The sequence below is a fragment of the Mastomys coucha genome, unplaced genomic scaffold (assembly GCF_008632895.1).
Source record: "Mastomys coucha isolate ucsf_1 unplaced genomic scaffold, UCSF_Mcou_1 pScaffold15, whole genome shotgun sequence".
NCBI classification, from domain to species: domain Eukaryota; kingdom Metazoa; phylum Chordata; class Mammalia; order Rodentia; family Muridae; genus Mastomys; species Mastomys coucha.
Genome location: NW_022196897.1, coordinates 63812760 through 63837914, shown reverse-complemented (window position 1 = coordinate 63837914; position 25155 = coordinate 63812760). Strand labels below are relative to the sequence as shown.

The 25155-nt window shown below is 38.4% G+C and overlaps 1 protein-coding gene and 1 long non-coding RNA gene across 22 annotated transcripts in view; one reads left to right on the top strand and one right to left on the bottom strand.

Annotated features, from left to right (window-relative positions):
* Positions 1-25155, top strand: part of Ttn (titin) — a 269568-nt gene that overhangs the window by 145211 nt on the left and 99202 nt on the right. For 16 of the 21 annotated variants that reach the window (XM_031370735.1, XM_031370732.1, XM_031370730.1 and 13 more), the window contains 37 exons: positions 164-250; positions 381-464; positions 594-677; positions 810-887; positions 1259-1342; positions 1796-1891; positions 2190-2267; positions 2456-2533; positions 2737-2820; positions 4007-4090; positions 4304-4384; positions 5180-5254; positions 5667-5780; positions 7046-7114; positions 9233-9313; positions 10158-10232; positions 10934-11020; positions 11405-11467; positions 11753-11842; positions 12412-12459; positions 13122-13523; positions 13611-13889; positions 14405-14680; positions 15004-15143; positions 15448-15574; positions 15692-15955; positions 16285-16551; positions 16666-16929; positions 17023-17162; positions 17301-17427; positions 17550-17816; positions 17931-18197; positions 18981-19247; positions 19336-19475; positions 19882-20008; positions 20770-20912; positions 24476-24599. In XM_031370735.1, coding sequence (XP_031226595.1) covers positions 164-250; positions 381-464; positions 594-677; positions 810-887; positions 1259-1342; positions 1796-1891; positions 2190-2267; positions 2456-2533; positions 2737-2820; positions 4007-4090; positions 4304-4384; positions 5180-5254; positions 5667-5780; positions 7046-7114; positions 9233-9313; positions 10158-10232; positions 10934-11020; positions 11405-11467; positions 11753-11842; positions 12412-12459; positions 13122-13523; positions 13611-13889; positions 14405-14680; positions 15004-15143; positions 15448-15574; positions 15692-15955; positions 16285-16551; positions 16666-16929; positions 17023-17162; positions 17301-17427; positions 17550-17816; positions 17931-18197; positions 18981-19247; positions 19336-19475; positions 19882-20008; positions 20770-20912; positions 24476-24599 — 5241 coding nt within the window. The remainder of the gene's footprint in view (positions 1-163; positions 251-380; positions 465-593; positions 678-809; positions 888-1258; positions 1343-1795; positions 1892-2189; positions 2268-2455; positions 2534-2736; positions 2821-4006; positions 4091-4303; positions 4385-5179; positions 5255-5666; positions 5781-7045; positions 7115-9232; positions 9314-10157; positions 10233-10933; positions 11021-11404; positions 11468-11752; positions 11843-12411; positions 12460-13121; positions 13524-13610; positions 13890-14404; positions 14681-15003; positions 15144-15447; positions 15575-15691; positions 15956-16284; positions 16552-16665; positions 16930-17022; positions 17163-17300; positions 17428-17549; positions 17817-17930; positions 18198-18980; positions 19248-19335; positions 19476-19881; positions 20009-20769; positions 20913-24475; positions 24600-25155) is intronic. The other 5 variants (XM_031370740.1, XM_031370737.1, XM_031370734.1 and 2 more) reach the window with 3 other exon arrangements.
* The window catches only part of LOC116090354, a 128274-nt gene continuing 104845 nt past the window's right edge, over positions 1727-25155 (bottom strand). Inside the window, exon 3 of the long non-coding RNA XR_004118658.1 lies at positions 1727-2005. This is a non-coding gene — a long non-coding RNA (uncharacterized LOC116090354). The remainder of the gene's footprint in view (positions 2006-25155) is intronic.

The following is a 25155-nucleotide window of genomic DNA, read 5'->3' as shown; positions in this document are numbered from 1 at the left end:
CCCAAACCAGAAAGTCCTCCCCCTGAAGGTAATGATGAAACCATTCAAACTGTTATCTTTAAAAAGATGAAATGTCTCTGTATTTATTGTCAAAGTCTTCTTTGCTAAATGTGTTGTGCGTGTCAGCCAAGCCTTCGCCTAACAGGGGCTACTGTCTTTAAAGTGTATGAGGAACCGGAAGAGGAGTTTGCCCCAGAAGAGCCTCCAGAGGAGGCTGTGGAAGAACCAGAGCCAGCTCCCCCTCCAAAAGGTACTTGGCGAGCATGCTGGAGTGTCTAGACCTGTCTTTAGCCTTCCAGTCCTCACAGTGCTGGGCTGGCTGGGCTGTCTTTCTTCCCTTGTCTTTGCTGCTTCTGAAGCATAAACTCTCCCACCTTTAGTGACAGTGCCACCTAAGAAGCCTGTCCCTGAGAAGAAAGCGCCCCCTGCTGTTGTCAAGAAACCTGAACCCCCACCAGCGAAAGGTATTTTCACTGCTGCTAGCTTCTTGCCGATCAATGTGTGTCTCTGAAATGTCAGATTCCAAAACTGTTCTTAATGATTCCCACATCATTGAAACTACAAGTTCAAAACCTACTAATATCTTTCTAAAGCGCCTGAAGTGCCTAAGGAAGCTCCCCCTGAAAAGAAAGTGCCTTCTGTGGTTCCCAAAAAGCCGGAAGCCCCACCTGCTAAAGGTACTCGTGGAGATGGATTGCTAGATAGAGGCAAAAATGGTCCTCAGTTCTTAAACAGTGTTTTGCTGTGTGTTATGTGATGGATGACCCATGCCGCTTGTTCACAATGTTAAAATACTAATATCTTTAAAGTGCCAGAAGTTCCGAAAGAAGTTGTCCCAGAAAAGAAAGTGGCTGTTCCCAAAAAGCCAGAAGTCCCACCAGCCAAAGGTACATATCAGTAATCACACTCTTCAGAAAGGTACTCTGTCTCGGTCCCCAGGGTTTTCAATGCCGAACTCTTTGTCAGTCTTCTCATAACCATGCCTTTAGTATTGCCCCTTTTAAAAAAAAAAACCTAAAAGGTGAATGTCTTCACTCACCAACACTGAAGAGTTTTGCAATCATCATTTTGTCATACTCTATAGCCCTCATTTTGCCAAACATTAGATGAAGATCCAAGTACAGGTACCGACCTTGCCAATTTCCTTCTTGAATCTATCCTTCCCTGGGTTGTTTGGGCAAAATGTGATGCCAAAATTACATAAATGTCTTATACTTCTTGACTACCCCCGAAGTAAAACTAACTACTATCTTTAAAGTGCCAGAGGTGCCAAAGAAACCTGTCGTTGAAGAGAAACCAGCCATTCCTGTTCCCAAGAAAGTGGAGTCTCCTCCCGCTGAAGGTACACATGGGGCCATTGTTAAGCTTGCCATTTATGACGATTTGTAACTCAGACTTTACTTATCTTCTTGACTCTCCTCTCACTCTCTCTTCCTTGGTCATGTTCTTCCTTTTTATTATCTAAATTATCTCTGACCTCAAATGGCCAGTCAGCAGTGGCTAGGCAAGTCACGGGTGGCAGTCACCCATGATCTGTACTGAGCAATGATTCCCTGACATACATAAGACATGAGATAGGAACACTGATGGGTGCGAATGACATTCAAAAGCAAGGGCTTTTCCAAGTGTTCAGATCAGTACACACAGAAGTCAGGCAATTGGGACAGATTTCATCATAATAAAAATCACAGCAAGGGACAGCAAGGGAAGAAATCAAGATGACTTCTTTGGATGTTTTCTGTGTTTTATAATTTTGTCTCACACACTGAAATACAATTGACTAATATCTTTAAAGTATATGAAGAACCTGAAGAAGTCACTGCTGAAGAGGAGGAGCCAGTCCCTGTTGTAGAAGAGGAAGAATACGAAGCTCCGCCTCCACCTGCACCAGGTATCAGTCAGGGTCCACTGCATAGTCAGGAAAGTGTGGTCGCTTGGTTTTTGTGTGGATTACATACCATAAGGCAATAGCCATCTTCTACCTTCTTTATGAAATTTGCCCCTTCTGGCGAAACAAAACAAAAGAAAACATTATTTTCACTTATTAAGCCTACAGGATTTTAAAAGCTACCTACCTACCAAAATCTATAATCTACCTACATATAAAAATGCATGTTTTTTTAAATGAGTTTATCACTTGCTTTGTGCTTGTAAATACCTGTTTCTAAGAGAAATTCCTATTCCTCAAGTGCCTGAAGAGCCTAAGAAAGTTGTCCCAGAGAAGAAATTTCCCGTCATCAAAAAAGCAGAACCTCCACCTCCTAAAGGTACTCATGTTAAAATACATGTTTACATCATTTCTGTGTTTTTTAAAATGCACAGTTCGTTGTGTATTATGCTGTGCTGTGTCTGTCTGTTAACTGCCATCAATATGTTACAGTGTTGTTGCACAGACTTGCAGAGCTAATGTGACTAGCTTATACTTTTATATTAAACGCTACTAATATCTTTAAAGTACCTGAGGAGCCAAAGAAAGCTGTGCCTGTGAAGAAAGTTCCAGTTGTTAAGAAGCCAGAACCACGAGAAGCTGAAGGTATTCACACCATCATATGACACATCAGCTTTAAAAGCTTAGTCTAGAAGTGAGATTCAGTAAGAGTCCTTTGGCAAGGACCATGATAAAACTGCTCTCCACGTGTTTCCACTAATTCTAACCCTACCCCATTAATTACAGATATTTTTACTCTTAAAATATTCTCAAATTGTCTCTCTAAAACAAAACTAATATCTTCAAAGTCCCTGAGGTGCCGAAGAAACTCGTTCCAGTCAAGAAAGAGCCTGTGCCTGTTACCAAGAAACCAGAAGTCCTGCCAGAAAAAGGTATCTGTCGGAAAGAAACATACATCACCAACCACTGAGCACTTGATAACAACTCTTAGAACAACAACAAAAGGACAGAGCTCATGTAAAAGCACATTTCATAGAAATGATGACAGCGAAGAGGGACCAACAAGATGGAGGAACTGATCCTTGGGTTGATATAGTCTGTGGCTGCAGGGCTAGAAAAGGAATCAACAGCCCAGTTCACCATATTGAGTTGAATATTGCTATCAAGAAGATGATGTCTTAGAATCTGTAAAACATACTCCCATCTTCAGGCAACTGAAATATGGTGGGAGAGTGGGAAGATCAGACAACTCTGTAGACAGGAGGTAAAAACTTTCCAAACAGTGCAGAGAGTGACAGAAACATGGACCAAGCAAAGATTCAGGTAGAGAGACCATAGAAAACAATAAGGAAGAAATGGTTTTTATTTTGATTATTTTACATACAGAAATTAGAAAAAAGGTTGGGGGGGCAGTATATTGAGAGTTCCAAAGGTAGAAGGGTCTAAAAGTTCAGGGACTCTCAGGTAAAGTGTAATTTGGGTACGGATTTGTAGAGCATCTTGAAAGATAACACCAGATAGAGGCGAGTCTTTTGCAGGAATAAGATTTTTCTCATTTTGTATGCATCTGCAGCAGGAGACTTCAAAGGTTTTACAGAATATAAATGAGTAGACTTGGACTATAGAAAATAACTGCCCACAGTGCTAATAAAATAAGATAATTGTCGGAGCCGAGGTTAAGTGACCAAGAGCATAATTCACTGGCTTCCCAGCTGTTGTTAGAAAGAAATGGTGGATGGATTCTTTATTTTTCAGGTATAGAAGTTAGGAATGTGCACGAGGAGCATAGGGACAAAGTTACAGATATCAATCTTGGGATCATTTGCATTAAAAAAAGAGTTACATTTGCAGGACTTATTACCAGACAAGATAAAGCAAGTGTTTTCTCCTGTGTTGACATCAACCTAGTTAAGAACTATCTACACGTAAAATCATATAGGAAGGCTGAGAATGCACACTCAGATAACCCAAGGCTGCCACGACTCAAATGCCATTTCCCTATGGCATCTTCTAAGATCAAGGCCCTAGATCTCTGCACTGTGTTCTCTGCCAGCCTTTGAAAGAACCTTTGCTCATCTTCTAAGTTCTTAATGATAAACAAAATTACTGTCTTTAAAGTGCCGGAAGCACCCAAGAAAATTACCCCAGAAAAGAAAGTGTCAGTTCCTGTGCCTGAAGAGCCGCAGGCCCCTCCCGCCCCAGGTACATGGTGCTCTTTACACCTTGGGAAGATGGCAACAGCTTCATCTCTTTGCCTTAGTTTAACGGTGGATCTTATATGTTTATCTGTCGTCTGTCATGTTTGTTGACACTATCGGTGTTCTAAGGTAGCTGGATAATGTGTTGTAGGGTATAACTTAGCAGTTGTGGGGTTCCAGTCTGAATACAGCCTAAAACGCTATAACTGTTTTTAAGTGGAAGAGACTCCTGAGGAGACAATCTATGAAGAGAAAGCAACCATTACTATTGGTAGAAAAGAGACGCCCCCTGTTGAAGGTATACACATATATAAACGTCTGTCTTTCACATCCTGGGAACTTTTCTTAATGATGCAAAGATACCTATAGGGTGACATTCCTGCTTAAATCTTATACAAGAGCATCCCTGCACATGCCTGACTACCTTTTGTTTTTGGTTTTTTTTTTTCTTTTTTGCAAACAGTTATGCTTCTTTTGAATTAGAATCTTTTATTTGCTTAGTCTCAATGAAAAATAACAATCCTGAAAGGTTGAGCTTACTGATGCAGAGTTTGAATAATGACATTGGATCCCCAACTGATTGCCAGTAGGGAGTTTCAAGTCAGCTCATCTACCATCAACATAATGAACATAGACTGGTCATTAACAGACAGTTCAAGTGTAAGAAAATTAATAACTGGAGGCTAGGATATAGCTCAGTGGTTCACATAAGGATTCCCTACTATAAATAAAACCCTAGGCTTGTGGCACCTGCCTTTAATCCCAGCATTCAAAAGGGAGGGGCAGATGAGTCTCTGTTAGTTGGAGGGTCAGTTTGATCTACCTAGTAAGACCTGGTCTTAAAAAAAAAAAAAAAAAGAGGAAGAGGAGATGAGAAGAGAGGAGAGGAGAGGAGAGAGGCAGACAGACACTGGCTCAATGCCCAACACCACAAATAGAAAAAGAAAATGGAAATAATCTCTCTTTTGCAGCAATCACCTTGCATGGCTTTATGCTTTTGTTTTGTGACTCTCTGCATCTATGTTAAATTTTTGTGTGTCTGTGTGAACACCTTTGTGTTACGATCTTATATCTTTGTTGACATTCTTTAAAGAACGAGAAATTGAAAAGTTTATTCAACCTGAAGAACCTGAACTGGAACCACAGCCAGAAGAAATCCCAGTACAAGGTATCCAGTTAGCTGGACTTAAATCTTCGTCATCATACTTGTCCCTTCTTCATCTTCATTTTGACCTATATATGATTGGTGTTGTCCCATATGTATAGTAAGTCTTTCCATCTGTATGTAAGAAATTCTTTATGTGTGTCTATTCTTATGTTGTCTGCTATATGTGCTCTATCTAATGTAAATGTGGTTCATCTGTATGTTTTTGTTAACTTCTCGTTATATATGTCATCACCTATGTATACAATGTTATTTTGTATTTTATGTCAAAATACACTTTTTACTTTCTATATGTTTCTACCACATATACTATATATATATATGTATATATGTATATATGTATATATATATATATACATATATACATTCTAATTAATATTTGCTTGTACTAACACTCCTGCAATACTCTTTCAAGAACCTGAGCCTGAAAAGAAGGTTATCGAGAAACCAAAACTCAAACCAAGACCTCCAGCGCGTGCTCCTTCTCCACCTAAGGAAGACGTGAAGGAGAAAATGTTCCAACTTAAAGGTACAAAGTGCAACCTCCGTTGCCTTGTTAGCCTGCTTCAAAGGTCTGTGGAAATGCTGCTTTCAAGGAATGCCTCGCGGCTGAGTGCACCTGTGTTCAGTTGGCCATGCCGTGGGAACTGTGGAGATGCATTTGCACTGTCCCTGGGGTCCTGGGTCATGCTCGGAAGCCATGCCCGTGGCCTCAATGTCAGACAGCTCAGTGATCAGCAGCCTTGAGTACCCAACTAACTTTCCTTGGGGAATGGGAAGGAAGGCTTATTATTTCAAAGCCTGAGGAATGGGAAGGAAGGCTTATTATTTCAAAGCCTAATAGCTATGCATATCTTGATCATAAGCATGTGGAATGTCTAAGGAGCTTTGAGAGATAACATTACAGCAACTTATGTTTATGTAGAAGTCAAAACTTGGTTCTTAAGTAACTGCATGCTCTTTGAAATATAAGTAGCTTTTTAGTGGTACCCAATAGCTGGTGTGTGCATATACCATGCAAAAAGTGTGTGAGCGTGTCATTGCTGCTGCTCTCCCACCTTTATTTTAAGCCTAATAGAAAGCCAGTCCTGGTCTCTATGGTCCTCAGGGTAGCTGGAAAGTATGTTCTTAATGTATTTGATATCTAGCACCTCTTTATTGCAGTTCATTCTTTCTGCATTATTTTCCTTTGAATTGAGACAGTACTCTTTAATATATTGAATCTCAAAGGCACATTTTCTGATCATATGTTTCATATGATATACATGCAATGGTTACTTTTTTAATATTTTTTATTTTCAAAGCTATCTTGTTTGCAATGTTGTGTTTCCCAGTCTGAAATGTCTAGGTATAATCTTACAGAAGGAATTCTCATAAGTGTTCATACGTGCACAGAGGCAGAATCTTCTAGAGATACTTTGGGAGACTCTTGCCCTGTTCAAACCATCTTGGGTTTTAGGTGACAAAGGGAGCAGACTCCTGTGAATGTGACCCATCTGTTGGTTCATGTATTGTGGGGACACATATTTGAATACAGGTCCCTTGGTATAAAATGTCCTCTGTGAAGATGAGAAATCCTCTTCTTTCTTGACTGGTCACTATGTACAATCGGCACTTTATTCTCCTGCCTTATGGCTTCTTTCTGAATGTTCTTTGGTGGCTCTTCTTGTCTGTTGTTAATGCTTTCTGATTTGAAAAGAAGCTTGGCTTTGATTCTTGTGGTTAAAAAAAAATAGTTTGCTTCAGACTAAGTATACAAATAATGAAAACTATATGCTTTAAAATTCTTTAAAGCTGTTTCAAAGAAGAAAGTTCCTGAAAAGCCCGAGGTTGTGGAAAAAGTGGAGCCTGCACCACTAAAAGGTATCTCACAGGCTGGCCCAGCCACGTGCCAGATCTCAGTTACCTCTCCTCCGATACCATGCCGCTCCATGCTCCGTGCTCTCTTTGTGCTACCATAGGGTGTTCTTCCAACTCCCCTTCTTTTTCTTGATGATGGGGAGGTAGAATAGTTTCATTCATTTCTTGTACTTCTGTGGCTTTGATAGTCCTAGTTCATGAGTGTTGGTGCTTCCTATGTCTCCCATCAATTTCATATATCATATGGATACATACCATTGATCTGTGTCCTACATTCCCATATGTCTACTTGCATTTTTTTTTTTAGCTAAATAATAGCTAAACTCTACTAGTTAGATGAAATTGATATCAGGAGACATCTTAGGTCAAAATGCTGAACAGTAGTAAGCTTTTGGGGTTGGCCTGGACATCAGCATTTTTATCTGTGTTTTGCAAACATTGCAAAACATTTGTGTGTTTGCAAACATTGCAAATCGTGGTCTCCTGGGGATTTCCATTGCCTCTGCCTTCCCGCCTGCTTTCTTCTCACTAACTTGAGGCAGCCCTTGCAGGTTCCCAGAGTTTTAGGGAAATACCACCAGTGTAAGTTGTTTTTCAAAGCTATTTTCCTTTGGATAGTCTTTTCCCTATATAATTAACTCATGAAGATAAACAAGATCATATAAATCTAGAAAATATCAGTTAAGAATAAATAATGTCTTTAATAAGTTCAGTGGGGAGCAGAGCTCTGTTATAGTAAGTGTACACCCAACCCAGAATTTTAGAATAATCACCTACATGAACATATATTTCCTGATTCATAAAATGGAGTTTCTAAATAATTTTGGTCAACTAAACTATAGAAAGATTAAATTTAAAAATTATTAAGGATTAAATTAGTATGTATTAATACATGTTTTTTAAGAATAGCCACAATAATGTATGAGTTTTTAACATCAGCATCTTAAAAATAAACTGAAAATTATATTTAAAAAAGCATTAATATACTTTCATTATATACATTGTATAAGTAAAGAAATAATATGTTTTGCCATTTCAAGTTACATTGTTATATAGGTTCAATCAATGAAAATAATTTTCCATTAAAAACACTGATAATTCACAAATAGTAATGAAAATCAGTGTAATTTATCATAGTTAAAATTTGTGAATGTCCAGCTGAAAATTTTACTTCAAACATTTAGCATTATGAAACATGATTATTTTAAGTGAAATATGCATTTGACTCTTTTATGCTTATATTTTTGAAGTAAAATTTAAGCAGAATGATCTTCATCCCATTAAAAGAAAGTCAATGAACTGCTTAAGAGAACCAAACAAGAAATTTTATAAAAATATCTAAGAAAGCCAAATTAATTGCAATTGAACAAGACTGTGCATCAAAAGGAAGAGCTTCAAAGCAGTTCGGTGACCACTGAGTTCTGTTCTGGAGTCATCTTCGTATTTAAATCCATGCATTATAGCAGCAATGGAGTTTGCGTAGCGACACAGCATCCGAGTGTTCACTGTAGAAACAAGAAGACATGTATATATAATTCCTTGCTCATTTAAGTTCAAAAAGATTATCGGAATTCCAACACTGGCTTTGAAATCAGACTTCTATAATTTTTTTGTTTTATTTTTTTAAAAGAGAATGTTCAGAAAGGGAAATCTGATCTTTCCTCAATATCAAGGTTCACGGCACATGCTCTGATTTTCTGTTCCCATCAATGGAGTAGATGACACAGTGGCGGGAACCTCTACCTGCATCCTGCAGTGTGTGTCGCTCAGGGGTCAACATTGCCAATGTGCACAATTAAAACAGCTACAAACTTAAGCAAAGGTGCCATTGAGAACCCGTGTGTTCTGATGAAAGATTCGTAAAACCATTATAGACCAACAGATTCTAAATTCGCTAAAAATAGGTTTGCAGTCAGTGTGATTGAACTCTCGCAAGATAGACGTTTGAGGAGCAAAGAACTTCAAGTCTATTGTCTGCTTTTGAATTCTGTAAATGTGTGTGCAATAGAAATGGTTCCTTGACATACTCTAGTTAAACTGGGTTGAGTAGAGTCACTTTTTTTGTTGACATTCCATTTTTTATATGAATTCACACCAAATTTGAACTCATATCCTTTTAAGTGCCTACAGCTGAAAAGAAAGTTCGCAAATTACTTCCTGAACCTAAGCCTCAGCCAAAGGAAGAGGTGGTGCTGAAAAGCGGTATAGTACTTCTCTACCAGATTTTCAACAGCTCAAAAAACGGACTCACCCTGAAAGCTCACAAAATACTTCTGCCCTTGATTTTATTTTCATTAGATTCTCCATAAAAATTTGATTGTAGTTCCACTAAAAATTAAAGGTTATCATTTCTGAATCATTTTAGAGAGAAGGTAGATATTTTGTGAGCATTCATAGTATTTTGAAATTGATAATGTTAACAGATACAACTAAACTGATAATATTCTAACAACAATGACCATGGTGTCATTTTTCATAACCAAAATCATGAAATAAAATATACTCAACTTTTAAAATACTGTATATGCAACTTCTTAAGCCTAAATATATTTACTTTCAGTATAACACAAAATCACCACAACCAATAATACTTTTTTAAAAACTAAACATCTTTCCTACTAAATATGAAAAATATTTGATGCAAAATACTCACAAAAATAAAATTCTAACCTTCTTACATATACAGTTATTGATCTCTAAGCTTCATTCAGATTTCTGCACTTAAGCTACTTTTAATTCAAGTAGTTGTCAATAAATTATCTAATTAGAATTTGTTCAAATAATTTATTTTATTTGAACCAGTTTTGCCCCACTCCAGAATCTAGAGAGATATAAAGTGTTTCTCAGTCTGATATGAATTAACATAACAAATGTCGTTTGGGGATTATGGGAAATGAAGGCATTTCTCATGTTCATGCTAATCTCCCACTGTGCTAGCTGCATGCCTTTCATAGCTCTTGCTCTCACATCATCTGTGTTCATTAAGCTTATTCAACATCTTCATTCGCTCATCTTGGTTTACATATAAACCTTTTTGTCTTTTAAGTTCTAAGAAAGAGACCTGAAGAAGAAGAACCTAAAGTAGAACCTAAAAAAGTAGAAAAAGTTAAAAAACCAGAAGGTAGGCATAATTTTCATAAATGACAATTTATGAAATTCTCTTTCATCATTGTGGACAGTTAATAAAAGGTTTATTTTGTAAACGTAACTGAAGTTCAACATCAACATAGCTTCATATTTCATCTGTCTGTATTGTATATGTTCCATTGTCTGCTTCATGTTTCGATATTTTTCAGTACTTCCCAAATGCAAACACTTCTTTGTCTTTTGGCTAGTGACAAGTCTAGCATCTGTTATCAGTATTAATAATTTCCAGATCCGTTCATGAATTTCTCCATATATTTATTACTATTATTATTATTTATTGTTTTGCTGTATAAGTTCTCTTCATTGGAATGGCTGAAATCATCTAGTTGGCTATGGAATAAATTAATGAGAAAGTTTTAGCAATGTTTCCTAAACCTGGGAATTCTCAGGTGGATTGACAGCTACCATTTGCCTACTGTCAAAGGGAATGACCACTAAGACTATGGTAGAACTGGTTTAGAAGGGGGGAGATGTCAGAAGTTGGAACCAAGTAGATGAAAGAATGAAAAAAAATGGAAGTACAGTCATGAGAAAAAATAGAAATCAGTCTACAAAATATGATTTGCATAAAAGCCATCACTAGAATTTTTGAGAATTCTATGAGCATTTCAATGCAAGTTTTTAAGTAACCTGCTTTCCGAATTAACACTAGACAATGACTTTCTTTCCTTAAAGAGCCGCAACCACCTCCAAAAGCTGTTGAAGTTGAAGCTCCTGCAGAGCCTACACCAAAGGAAAGGAAAGTTCCAGAACCAACCAAAGGTATGATCCTCCTGACACATTCTTGGTTGTCTCTAAGAGTGCATCCACAGAGCATCCCATTATCATCATCCTGACATCCTGACCAGGCAAGGCAGGCATCCTGTCTTCCTCACCTTCCTGTGCAATTTGCTAATAATGGCAAACTTGTTAAATAAGTTACAAGGCGTGGGTAATGAGATGAATAACAACTTCAACCCAATCTAATTTTGCTATATTTTTAAAAATATTTTGTTGATAATCATATATGTATATATAGTTTGATAACTATATATCTATGAATGCTAATATCCTCATGTGTATTAAGTTTTCTTAGTTATAGTTCTAACTTTGTGAAAAACTTATAAACTATTGTGATAACCTGATTATTTCTGTGAATTATTTTAGTTCCTGAAATTAAGCCAGCAATACCTCTCCCTGGACCTGAACCAAAGCCAAAGCCTGAGCCAGGTAAACAAGCTCGCTCCTGAGGTGAATGTTTACACTCCACACAAATGACATGTAGCAAGTGAAAAAGAGTAAGAGATTATTTTAGATTAAAGTGATGTACATTAAACAACAGCATGAAAATCATTGTGCCTCAAATGATTTCTGATATCTCAATATGCTTAGGTAACACTCTTAGAAAAACTAGGTCTCTGGAGATCTCAGCATTACAACATGAAAGACCAAAAGTAGTTATCCTAGGAGGTGACAAGCAGATGCCTTAATACAGTGGGCATCTTCTCTCCACAGAGGTGAAAACCATGAAAGCTCCACCCATCGAGCCTGCACCCACTCCTATTGCCGCCCCCGTGACGGCGCCTGTGGTCGGAAAGAAAGCAGGTATGGGTCCTGCACTTCTATTATGGCTAACTTGTATAGATAGCTTCACACTGGATTAAAGTTCGAGCATCTGTCAAGTCCCAGGCTCTTTACATTTTCTTCATCTGATATATTCCACCTAATATGTCATCCAGTGAATATGTATTTTGTTTTAATTCTGCTCTGCAGTTCCACAAGTCATTTCTTATTCTTTTGAGATTAACTAATGGGTGTTTGGTGGTGATGAAACTCAAGGAGACAAACTTTTGTGTAACATAAATGGGGATCCCATGAGACAAATCTTACCCCTGTGTCTTATAGTGACACTAAAAACTACTGAATATTAAGATGATACAAATTTTACAAATAAATACTGATGGTTTCACCATTTTGTGAATATATTTAATGAAACTAGGCCCAAACTTAAAATACTCAAGGCTGATGTTTGAACTCTTTAGTATAATTTATTTCCCATAAAAGAAACTGGTTTCTCTTTATATATTATTATTTATAACCAAGAACATGACTCATCCCAGATGGATTACTGATAAGTATGAAAATTGCACAAATGCCAATCTTTTTAATTTCAGAAGCCAAACCTAAGGATGAGGCCGCCAAGCCAAAAGGTCCCATCAAAGGTGAGTTTCATGTCCTTCAGGCTTAGCATTTTGCCTTTTGAATGTCCCACACTTTACGCTCTAGGGTAAATGTTTTCAAATTCTATAATAATCTTTATTTCTGATACTGATACTAGTATTACTCAAGTAGATATTTATAAAAAGAACAAACTTTACCATGATGAATTTGTATTTTGATTTTTCATTCATATATATATATATATATATATATATGTATATGTATGTATATATATACATCTATGTGTATATGTGTATGTTAGTTATATATTAATCTGGATATTTTATACACAGAACTGAAAGTTGAGAAAATGAAATGTGCCTATTATTTCTAGGGCCTTTTCATCTTCATATCTGAGTTTCCAATTGACAAGGTTTTTTTTAATTTACTTTATGTATATGAGTACAGTACATTTTGCTCTCTTCAGACACACCAGAAGAGGGCATTAGATCCCATTGCAGATGGTTGTAAGACACCATGCCATGTGGTTGCTAGGAATTGAACTCAGGACCTCTGGAAGTGTAGTCTGTGTTCTTAACCGCTGAGCTGTCTCTCCAGCCCAATTGACAAGTTTTTATTTCTCTATTCCTGTCTCATCACCTTACATAGACTTTGTGATACCTATGGAGATGCCCAGTTAACTCTCCACTTTGCTTTGAATTAGGTGTAGCCAAAAAGACTCCTTCCCCAATAGAAGCTGAAAGGAAAAAGCTCAGACCAGGAAGTGGTGGAGAGAAACCTCCAGACGAAGCCCCATTCACCTACCAACTGAAAGCTGTGCCACTGAAATTCGTGAAAGAAATCAAAGACATCGTTTTGACAGAGGCAGAGTCTGTGGGCTCTTCTGCCATCTTCGAATGTTTGGTCTCCCCATCCACTGCCATTACAACCTGGATGAAGGATGGCAGCAACATCCGTGAAAGCCCCAAGCACAGATTCATCGCAGATGGCAAAGACAGGAAGCTGCATATCATTGACGTTCAGCTTTCTGACGCTGGTGAATACACCTGTGTGCTACGTTTGGGAAATAAAGAAAAGACCTCCACTGCTAAGCTCATCGTAGAAGGTAACTTTCAGTTCTGCACATGATCTGTTCTAAGCTTTACAGTAGCAACATTCATTGAAAACTTTAAATGATTGAAATTCTCCACAGAACTTCCTGTGCGCTTTGTGAAGACGCTGGAGGAGGAAGTCACGGTGGTCAAGGGGCAGCCACTGTACTTGAGCTGTGAGTTGAACAAAGAACGCGATGTGGTCTGGAGGAAGGATGGTAAGATCGTGGTGGAGAAACCTGGCAGAATTGTGCCTGGTGTCATTGGCCTGATGCGGGCCCTGACCATCAATGATGCAGATGACACTGATGCCGGAACGTACACTGTGACTGTGGAAAATGCCAACAACCTGGAATGTTCTTCCTGTGTAAAAGTAGTAGGTGAGTACATGTGAGGCAGAGGGGAGAGGGTTGCTTGAGCAGATGAACCTGAGACCAGTATAGGCAATAAAGTGAGACCTGCATCTAATAGAGATAATACAGAATATATATATATATTTACACATATACATTCATATATATACATATATGTATATATTTGTGCATATCTGTGTATATGTATGTATACATTATATAAGAACTTACTATGTATACATGTACACATATATACATAATATATAATATATATATATTGTGCTTATATATGCATATATACAGACATATATACAAATATACATATATATACATATATACATGTAGCTAGGAAATTATTCTTTTTATGCTAAGCAAATAGAACAACTGATTCTCAATGTCTGAAGACCAGAAGTCTCATTGACATCTTATATTAAAGGAGGATTATCAGCATAACATATAAGAATTTCATCCAGTTTCATGAATTTTTCCTATTTTTGAAATCTCCTGAAGGACTCATTCCACTCTCACTTTGTCTCCAACAGAAATCATTAGAGAATGGCTTGTGAAACCTATCCGAGATCAGCATGTGAAGCCAAAGGGGACAGCCGTTTTCACCTGTGACATAGCCAAGGACACACCAAACATCAAGTGGTTCAAAGGCTATGATGAGATCCCCTTGGAACCCAACGACAAAACTGAGATCCTGAAAGAGGGAAACCATCTCATTCTGAAGGTTAAGAATGCTATGCCAGAAGATATTGACGAGTATGCAGTAGAAATTGAAGGGAAAAGATACCCAGCAAAGCTGACACTTGGAGGTATAAGAATCTTACCTGTTACTCTTCAAGATCAATTTTATGCGTGCACAAAGCAAAATAACATGCCCAAAATACAAAAGTATAGATGAATCTACACCCAGACATACAGAGGTAGCACTAGGCAGACTCAGTAGTTCTGTTTGTCTTTTAAAAGAGTGATCACAGGATGTTGGGAGACAAAAGGAGTGGGTAAGACAAAAAGTGGAGGGAATGGATTTGATCAAAACATATATATATATACATTATGGACTTCTTGATTTAAATATGTGGCGTGTGGCTAAATTGCCTAAAGCATTGTGTTGCTTTGTCTCTGACTGTTACAGAGCGCGATGTTGAGCTGCTTAAGCCCATAGAGGATGTCACCATTTATGAGAAGGAAAGTGCCAGCTTTGATGCAGAAATCTCAGAGGAAGACATTCCCGGGGAATGGAAGCTGAAGGGAGAGCTCCTGCGGCCCTCGCCTGTGAGTGCCTCCCATTTGAAGTTACCAGTCATGTAAAATCGCTCGTCTCCTTTAAGTTCGATATGCAGGCTTCACTTAATAACAGTGCATGTGGGTTTCTAAATTCTCAATGGAGGGAAATTATTTACTGCATTCTGTGGACAACTTGGATAGAATTTGGTAAACTATTCTAAAGTCCAAGCTTTACTTACAGGTTTCTTAGTGTATTTGTGTATTGTTTGATACTTGATAGAAATCAGAAATGTGCTCCAGGGAACTCATGTCATGCAAATAGTCATGAAAGTGGCCATTTTGTCTCTTTCAGACTTGTGAAATCAAAGCTGAAGGTGGAAAGCGCTTCTTAACTTTGCACAAAGTGAAACTGGACCAAGCTGGCGAAGTCCTCTACCAGGCTTGCAATGCGGTCACAACCGCCATTCTGACAGTCAAAGGTCTGGGGCTTTCAAACCCTCAGAGTGGGCTCACCTCCCTTTTCCCTCCCTCTGCATCTGAAAATTCTTATTTTATTTATTTATTTATTTATTTATTTATTTATTTTTTGTTTTCAGAAATTGAGCTTGACTTTGCTGTACCCCTGAAGGATGTGACTGTCCCAGAGAAGAGACAGGCTCGGTTTGAATGTGTCCTCACCAGAGAGGCAAATGTCATATGGTCTAAAGGGCCTGATATAATCAAGGCATCTGACAAATTTGATATTATTGCTGATGGAAAGAAACACATTCTTGTGATCAACGACTCTCAGTTTGACGATGAAGGGGTCTATACTGCAGAGGTGGAGGGCAAGAAGACGTCAGCACAATTATTTGTGACAGGTAACAACCCATTGATGAGCTCTGAATGCTCTGTTCAGTGTGTAGGTATCCTACTTTTATTTCCTGATTAACTAAGACAGGATGCCAAGTAGTAGTGACAAATGTCCAATATTACTTTCCCAGTGTTCTAGAAGACACACTCACACACACACACACACACAAAATAAACCATACCTCCCAAACAAAACATTTAACTTTTAAAATGAAGAATAATCCCATCTCAAACAAACAACTAAAGGCCTCATGAGTCACATTTATCCCCACACAGTAGAGTAGGCTCTTCAGTAGGTGACCTGTCTTCCTGAGTGTGCCACCTGCTTGCCCTCTAGGCATAAGACTGAAGTTCATATCACCTCTGGAAGACCAAACAGTGAAAGAAGGGCAAACAGCGACTTTTGTCTGTGAGCTCTCTCACGAGAAAATGCACGTGGTCTGGTTCAAAAATGACGTCAAGCTGCACACAACCAGGACGGTGCTCATGTCTTCTGAGGGAAAGACTTATAAACTGGAAATAAGGGAGACAACACTGGATGATATCTCACAGATCAGAGCTCAAGTGAAGAACCTCAGCTCTACAGCCAATCTGAAGGTCTTGGGTAAGTGGGACCAGCTTCCAAATGGGCAACAGTTCTATATGTCCAGCCCTAGATTATGTGATAGTCTTCAGTCCCCACATTTTTTTCTGATGATATGATGGGTGTCTCTGGCAGAGGCTGATCCCTACTTCACTGTGAAATTACACGACAAGACTGGCGTGGAGAAGGATGAGATCATCCTCAAGTGTGAAGTGAGTAAAGATGTGCCGGTCAAATGGTTCAAAGATGGGGAAGAGATCGTGCCTTCGCCCAAACATTCTATCAAGACAGACGGCCTGCGCCGCATCTTAAAGATCAAGAAGGCAGAGCTTAAAGACAAAGGGGAATATGTGTGCGACTGCGGTACAGACACCACCAAAGCCAACGTCACTGTTGAGGGTGAGTTACCCCCAAGTGTAAAACTTTCCATCTCAGAGGCTGCAAGCAATGTATGTGGCTCAGTCTCACTCACCAAACTTTGTATACTTTCAGCTCGACTCATAAAAGTAGAGAAACCTCTGTACGGCGTGGAAGTTTTTGTGGGAGAAACCGCCCGCTTTGAAATTGAACTGTCTGAACCTGATGTCCATGGCCAGTGGAAATTAAAGGGAGAGCCTTTGACTGCTTCTCCTGTAAGTCAGCACAGAAGAGTGGATCAGATAGGATGGTGTTGATGGCTTTTCAGGTCCCCCTCCCCCAAAAATACGATTCCTTGGTAGCTTGCAGGAAGTGCCATATGCGTAAATACTGTGTATGCTCTCTCTTCGTAGGACTGTGAGATCATCGAGGATGGGAAGAAGCACGTCTTGGTTCTGTATAACTGTCAGCTGGACATGACCGGGGAGATATCCTTCCAGGCCGCCAACGCCAAATCAGCAGCCAACCTGAAAGTGAAAGGTACACCATACACAAGAGGCACCTTTTAGTATTTTCTGTGCAAAGTTCCCTGCTAAGACCTGGAGCTGATGGGGGTGAAGGCAAACATGCTCTGATGTGGTCGGCTCCGGCTTCTCTTTCAGAACTGCCGCTCATTTTTATCACCCCTCTGAGCGACGTCAAAGTCTTTGAGAAAGATGAGGCTAAATTTGAGTGTGAAGTATCCAGGGAGCCCAAAACATTCCGCTGGCTGAAAGGAACCCAGGAACTCACTGGTGATGACAGATTTGAACTCATCAAGGATGGCACCAGGCATTCACTGGTGATCAAGTCAGCAGCTTTTGAAGATGAAGCCAAATACATGTTTGAGGCTGAAGATAAACGCACAAGTGGCAAACTGATCATTGAAGGTAGTTTTTGTTGTTGTTGTTGTATAGGCTGCCTATAGAATTATGGTTTTTTGCATTTATTTTTACATTCCTTTGTTAAGTGATGGAACTAATGAGTTGGCTTCTCTTTGGCAGGAATCCGTCTCAAATTCCTGACCCCACTCAAGGATGTGACAGCCAAAGAAAGGGAAAATGCCGTGTTTACTGTGGAGCTGTCCCATGACAACATCCCAGTGAGCTGGTTCAAGAACGACCAGCGCCTGCACACCAGCAAGAGGGTCTCCATGCACGACGAAGGGAAAACGCATTCGATCACATTCAAAGACCTGTCTATTGACGACACCTCCCAAATTAGAGTGGAGGCCATGGGGATAAGTTCAGAAGCTAAACTCACCGTGCTGGGTAGGCATTTCTTACGACTGAAATACATTCTGAATTCAAGAGAAAAGGGTGGAGTGTGTGTGATGTGAAATCGTCTCCTAAGGGCAATTAATGCTGCATGAAAGTGTGCCTGAGAAACCATCACATGCGTTGTCAAGTATGTTTCTGAAATACACTGACCCAAAACTACAGAGAGGCAGGGTGCTTATCATTCTCTTAGGCCTGAAAAATCGCAAAACTCAGATTAAAACTGGCTTGTTGTGTAAAATAAGCATAAATAAATACTTTCTCCTTCCTTTACCAAAATTCTCTCAGAGTAGTAGTAGGTTTTCAAATTCCTACAGAGAGAGGCAAAAGGAATACAGGAAGTCTTATTATTCTCCTTGATCCTTTCTACAAGAAAATCCATTTATGATATATAATATATGGGCAAACTGTTGATAGAGGAAAATGATCCAAGTCTGAAACTTAAAGAGCTAATAAGAGTGGATAAGAAACTTGGAATATTGGACACATAATAAAGGAACATACACAAGAGCTCCACTGTGTGATATCTTTTAAGTTATTGGTAATAATTTTTAAAGTCCAAACATTCTCCAGATGAGTTTTAATCATGCTAAGTCCTGTACGTTGAGTCTCTTTCCAACATTTAGAAGCTGAAGGTAACAAATGATGAATAGTTTGGTATCTTAGTCCCCATTTTAATGCATACTTGGAACTCTATGAGATACCAATAAGCCGCCTTCTCAGCAGTTGCTAGTTCTTATGATGTATGACCGTTCTCCACTTACTCTTTACCTGCAGAGGGAGACCCATACTTCACAGGAAAGCTTCAAGATTACACGGGCGTGGAGAAGGATGAAGTGATTCTTCAGTGTGAAATCAGCAAAGCAGATGCACCTGTGAAATGGTTTAAGGACGGGAAGGAAATAAAGCCGTCTAAAAATGTTGTTATTAAGGCTGATGGCAAGAAGCGTATGCTGATCCTCAAGAAAGCCCTGAAATCAGATATTGGCCAATATACCTGTGACTGTGGGACAGACCAGACCTCTGGGAAGCTGGACATTGAAGGTGAGGAAATTTCCACCAGTCTCCCAGATGCCATGGGAGTCATTTCTGCCAGAGACTAATGACACATGGCAACCTTTCATTTCTCCAGATCGGGAAATTAAACTGGTGCGCCCCCTGTACAGCGTGGAGGTGATGGAGACAGAGACGGCCCGCTTTGAAACTGAGATCTCCGAAGATGATATCCATGCCAACTGGAAACTCAAGGGAGAGGCCCTGCTCCAAACACCTGTACGGCTATTTCTGAACCTGTCAGCGCTTAAGAGGGATAGTGTGAGATGGAAAAGAACAGGCGAAAAGTCAGAGTGCATGTGGGGCATTTAAAACATGGTGTCAGGTTCTATGTGGGACCTGTAGCAAAAGAGAGATGTTGGGATCTATGAATGGACTTGGAAGGTCACCTTTATATTGATTTGTATCCAGCACAGTATATGAATTCTATAATATATCTAGTTAAGAATTGCATAACTAAAAGAAATCATTTTCCTGACAGTACCCAGTAGCTGTATTTCATGCATAAAGTTGTGTGTATCATCATTTATTTGTACCATCCTTTTATAAATTATATTCTATACTTATGGGAGGAAAAGGTCTCAACATTGTTCACTGTGAAATATCTTTCTCTTCTTTGGCACAGGAATGTGAAATTAAAGAAGAAGGCAAGATCCATGTCCTTATCTTACACAACTGCCGCCTAGACCAGACTGGAGGTGTAGATTTCCAAGCTGCCAATGTCAAATCTAGTGCCCACCTCCGAGTTAAACGTAAGTATTACGTTTGTGATAAAATTTAACTCCAGAATTCCATTAAAGATGAGTATGTGTGAAATTAATTGGGATTAGAAAATGTACAAAAATTGGCTTTCTTGTATTTGCTTTTTGACCTCCTGAGAGAAAAGTCCTTCCGATGATGAAATCTTGATATTTTTGGTGACTTTGTCATTTGAACAAAAACAACAAATTAAGTGAGTCAGGTTTCCCCGCTCTAGCAATCCTCTCTCGATAAAAATTGAGAATCAACAATTCTTAAATACCATTTCACTCTGACTATCCAACTGTAGCCGCATGGAGAAGACCTTTGCTGTGTGGGCATTTTTTACTCAAGAAGGGAGGCAGAAAAGTTAGGCTCCCATTTTTGGAAGGTGCAAAGTGGTTGACAGGCACCGACAGGCTGTGGGGCCAAGGACCCCTTGCCTCTCCCAATCAGAGCCTTAGTTATTTTGGAGGTCACATACCTTATGTAGCAAGAGGAACTTGACGCCTGGCAGACAGACAGATGCAGCGCAGATTTCTTGCTGACCTTGTATATCTGAAGAAGGGGCTCCTACAAATACCAGCTCTTTGGCTGTCAGCTCTCCCCTTCTCAGCACCACGGGGCCACACACACATGGAAGTTGAAGCAGCAGCCAGTCTTGTGGCTCTCTCCTTCTTGAAGAAAACAACCATGGAAATGAGGAACTAAATCTATTTATCCTTGGGGAATTCCAGAATGAGTAACACAAGACACTTTCTTTCCTCTCGCAAAGCACGGGTAATTGGTCTGCTGAGGCCTCTAAAGGATGTTACAGTGACTGCAGGGGAAACGGCCACCTTTGACTGCGAGCTCTCCTATGAGGATATCCCAGTGGAATGGTACCTCAAAGGGAAGAAGCTGGAGCCTAATGATAAGGTAAAGCAGGCACTCACTGGTGTTCTGCCTTTCCCTTGGCGTTGCTTTCGCTGTCCTTCGCTTTGTTCTTTCTAAAGTTCCCTCCACAGTCTTTGCATTTCTTCCTTCCTCTAACTTGATTGCTGCTGAAACTGTAAGGTGGAGTTTTCAAATTTGTTAGGTTTAACCTAATAATAAATGTGTATATATTTATATATATATATATACACATATATATTTATATATATATATTAGAGACAATAATTTTAAAATGATCAGATTGTAGTTCTTCTAAGACAGGAATAAAAGAGGCAGATATTCAGTAGCCATCCAAGCTAGCTTGTAGGAGCGCTGAAAACACAGCCTGGAGCAAAGGAACTTTCTGAGTTCTTGGCAATGGCGTTGCTCATTAACTTTTCTGACTCTTTCTGTGCTATCTACTGTTCTGCATATAAGTAGACTAAGAGGAGACTGGAACTCCATTTCAGGCAATTGATAGAGCTAGAGAGATAACTTCTGAGCAGATTTTCTCTTCTAGCATTTCTGCAAGGCTATTTTTAACACTCAAGTGCTTTGGGCTGTGCAAATTCTGGAATGCAAGAGGACTATTTAAAGTGCAGCTGGTGGAACAGGAGAGAAAAAAAGGGTGCCGAGAGCTCTGTGTGTAAATGAATAAACTCTTGAGAAGTTTCAGTAAACTACTTCAGCTTTTACTAACATTCTTGAGGCTCAATATTCAACCCCAAAGTGAAAACTGAGTCATTTATTCAGATAGACCCAACTACAATTTGCCTAAAATTTGACTACAATTAACATATATATATATATATATATATATATACACACACATACATACCTCTGGGGTTCTGTCTGGAGCAGGAAATTAAAATTATGCAACCCCCATACAGTAGAGGTGATACTCAAATTAGCTTGCATGTAATTAGCCATGCATTTTGAATTCTTAAAATAAAACAAATCAAAATACAGGGCATTTCATTGTTCTATGGTTTTCACATTGCTCAATATTCCAGAAAATACTGATCATATGTAAAGCTTCCACACAAATCCAATTTTTAAGGGTTCAAAACTAGAAATCATCAGAAGGGGATTTAGTCTCACAAAGAAGCTGAAGTACTAGAGGACATTGCCTTCATGTAGATGTTTGAAAACAGGTTTTAAAAATGAGCCTTCTACTAAAGAAAGTCATAACTCTGTAGCAGTCATGTGATAGGTAAGTGACAACAGTTGTCCACTGTTGTCAACTATAAAAGGCAGCAGAACATTTCAACTATAACACGAGAATTAATTTACCCTAGAAAACTTCCACACAACAAAGTCTTTTTAAATACTGAACCAGGACTGGGTTTATCTCAAGTTTCTTGTTTTAATATATACATCTTTTTTTCCTATCCAGTCTAGTATAGTTAGTTTCTTATTTGGGACCAAACTAGAAGATTTTTTACTAGAAAAGAAAAGAAAAGGGATTCTCCATTCTAATGCAAAAACTCTACTAAAATGTAGACTTAAATGTATGCTCCTAAAAATCTTGGGTTTGTTTTACTGGAAGAGGAAAAATCTATTGTCATTAAATTCTTTCCTAGAGTTAGAAAGGGTGGGGCCACTGGAGCCAGAAGGCTGCTCAGTGTCCCTATGCATAGGAATGTTAATCCTCCCTCCCTGTATCTCCCAAAATAGGAATCCTTTTAGGAACTTGTTCTTGTACCTCTTAAATGTCTCTTTTGGAAAGGAATTTGGGTACAAATGTATAGTTACAAGCTCACTTATTACATTTTATAGATTTTGTTTAAATTAAGTCTGTTAGCACAAACTTGTTCTTGTTGGTTTAATTCAGGCCTTGTATCCATACTCTGTAAAATCTTTAACCTCTCCACCAACAGACAGACAGGCAAAACAGCATGCAGACATGGGTACTGGAAGACAGAATTTTAGAAATAAACTATAACTTTCTTTCACTTTTGGTTTTTATCCCTTTTGGCCAAGTAAAAACTGCTAAATTCTCAGTGGCTTTTGGTAATTTTAATAGCTTGGTAATAATGCCTTCTGTGTTCCTCCAGTACTCCCCACTATAAATTAATATTTTAAAGAATAACTGTTCATAATATTATTACATATTCTATCAAAAATATTTGGCATTCATTTTGTTGATTTGTTTTATCTATCTATTGTATTTCCTTTTTCGTTTGCTTTTCATTTGACTATTCACTATATTCTGCATAAGCCATTTATTGAAAGCTCACAATATTCTCGGCAACACACTCAATGACAGAGAATATTCTATATGTCTCAGAATAATTCAGATGGCAAATCAATGCATTAATAGATATTAAATATTTGTCCATGTGATAGATTTATTATTATGAATGAGTACACTGTAGCTGTCTTCAGACAGCTTTTATTATTATAAATGAGTACACTGTAGCTGTCTTCAGATGCACCAGAAGAGGGTGTCAGATTTCATTATGGGTGGTTGCTAGGATGTGAACTCATGGCCTTCGAAAGAGCAGTCAGTGCTCTTACCCACTGAGCCATCTCTCCAGCCCCGTACATGTGTTAGAAACTGAAGTTTATTTTAAATAGTTGTAAGCCAAAGTTCAAAATTGAAAGTCAGATATTTTTTTAAAGTCCCATTCAGACCCTATGTCCTCAGATAAGTAGCATCTGTGTACCTAGGATAAGTCTTAACTACTGTCTCCTAGCTCTGTATTGTTCTTTAGAGTTGTTTTAGTGCTTCTCAGTATTAAGGACAATATGAATAACTATGCCATGCTCTTGTTTGAGGAAAATACTTTTCAGTGAAACTGCATTCCTGATTCTTTCTTCTACTACTAACAAAATAAATACAAATAATTTCACCAGAAAAACTGACATAATTCTAAAGTGTTTTAATGGACACTTAAGCAGTGTAAACCCAATCTCAATGACAGGACAGAGCTTTTGAGGCTCTTAGAGTCTAAAACTAGATATACTCCAATCTTCTCATTACTTCAAGAAAGACTCTACCATAGTAGAACCAATAACATTGGATTTTCCCATTACTAACTTCTCAAACAGGAAACAGCATAAATGACAACAAAATTCAGAAATAGTACAAATTACTTTAATCATGGATTACATTCATTTGCTAATTAAATTCAATTGCTAAGATCAATGGGAGAAAGAGTTTCAGCTTGTATTTATATAATTGCCTTCCCTTTAGAACATACAATTTACTTTTAGAAAGAAAAAAATCTACTTTCAGCTTATAGTGGCCAATCATTTTTTTCTTTTACTTTTAACTTTTTTATATTCTTTCTTTCTTCACACAAACCCTGAAGCCAAAGAGAAATGCATATGTATTTACAATCACATGTATTTTTCCACAAGATCAGAAATACCAATAGTTGGTCTGTACAAGTTTAATGTAAAAGGCCGCCTCATACTTATATAATGGTAATTAAGAAAGGCTAAAATGTACCTAAAAGTTTTGATACTATTGGATGACATCACTTTAAAATATATATATGTTGCATTCTGAGTGGCAATTTCATTTATATGTTACCTGCACTCTTTTAAAACACAACTAGGTGGTGACACGTTCAGAAGGAAGAGTTCACACGCTTACCCTGAGGGATGTGAAGCTAGAAGATGCTGGCGAAGTCCAACTTACAGCAAAGGATTTCAAAACTCAGGCCAATCTCTTTGTGAAAGGTAATTAGAAAGCTTATTCCTAAATACACACAATGAAAACAATCACAGATAATGCAACCTCTTAATTGTTTTTGTGGGAGAGTACCACAGTCATTAAAATCAAATATCCAAAAGTCTAATTTTACATTTTGGCATACATAAATACAAGTTTGTTTGTTTATCTAGAAGCAGTGGTGGTGCATGCTTTTAATCCCAGCACTCAGGAGGCAGAGGCAGGTGGATCTCTGTGAGTTCAAGGTCAGCCTGGTCTACAGAGTGAGTTCCAGGACATCCAGGGCCATACAGAGAAACTCTGTCTCGAAAAAAAAAGAAAGAAAGAAAGAGAGAGAGAGAAAAAGAAAGAGAGAGAGAGAATGAGAGAGAAAAAAGATCAAAACTAATATGGGTTTTATACTTACATATTCTTTCTGTCCCTATTTTATTATTGTATTTTTCACTAGTTCTAAATACAACTGCTAAAGTAATTATTACCCATCCATTTTATAAATCATTGTTAGCCATTATATCCTTTATGCTTCATAATTATTTTTCTTGTAAGATGCAACAAGCAGAGGAC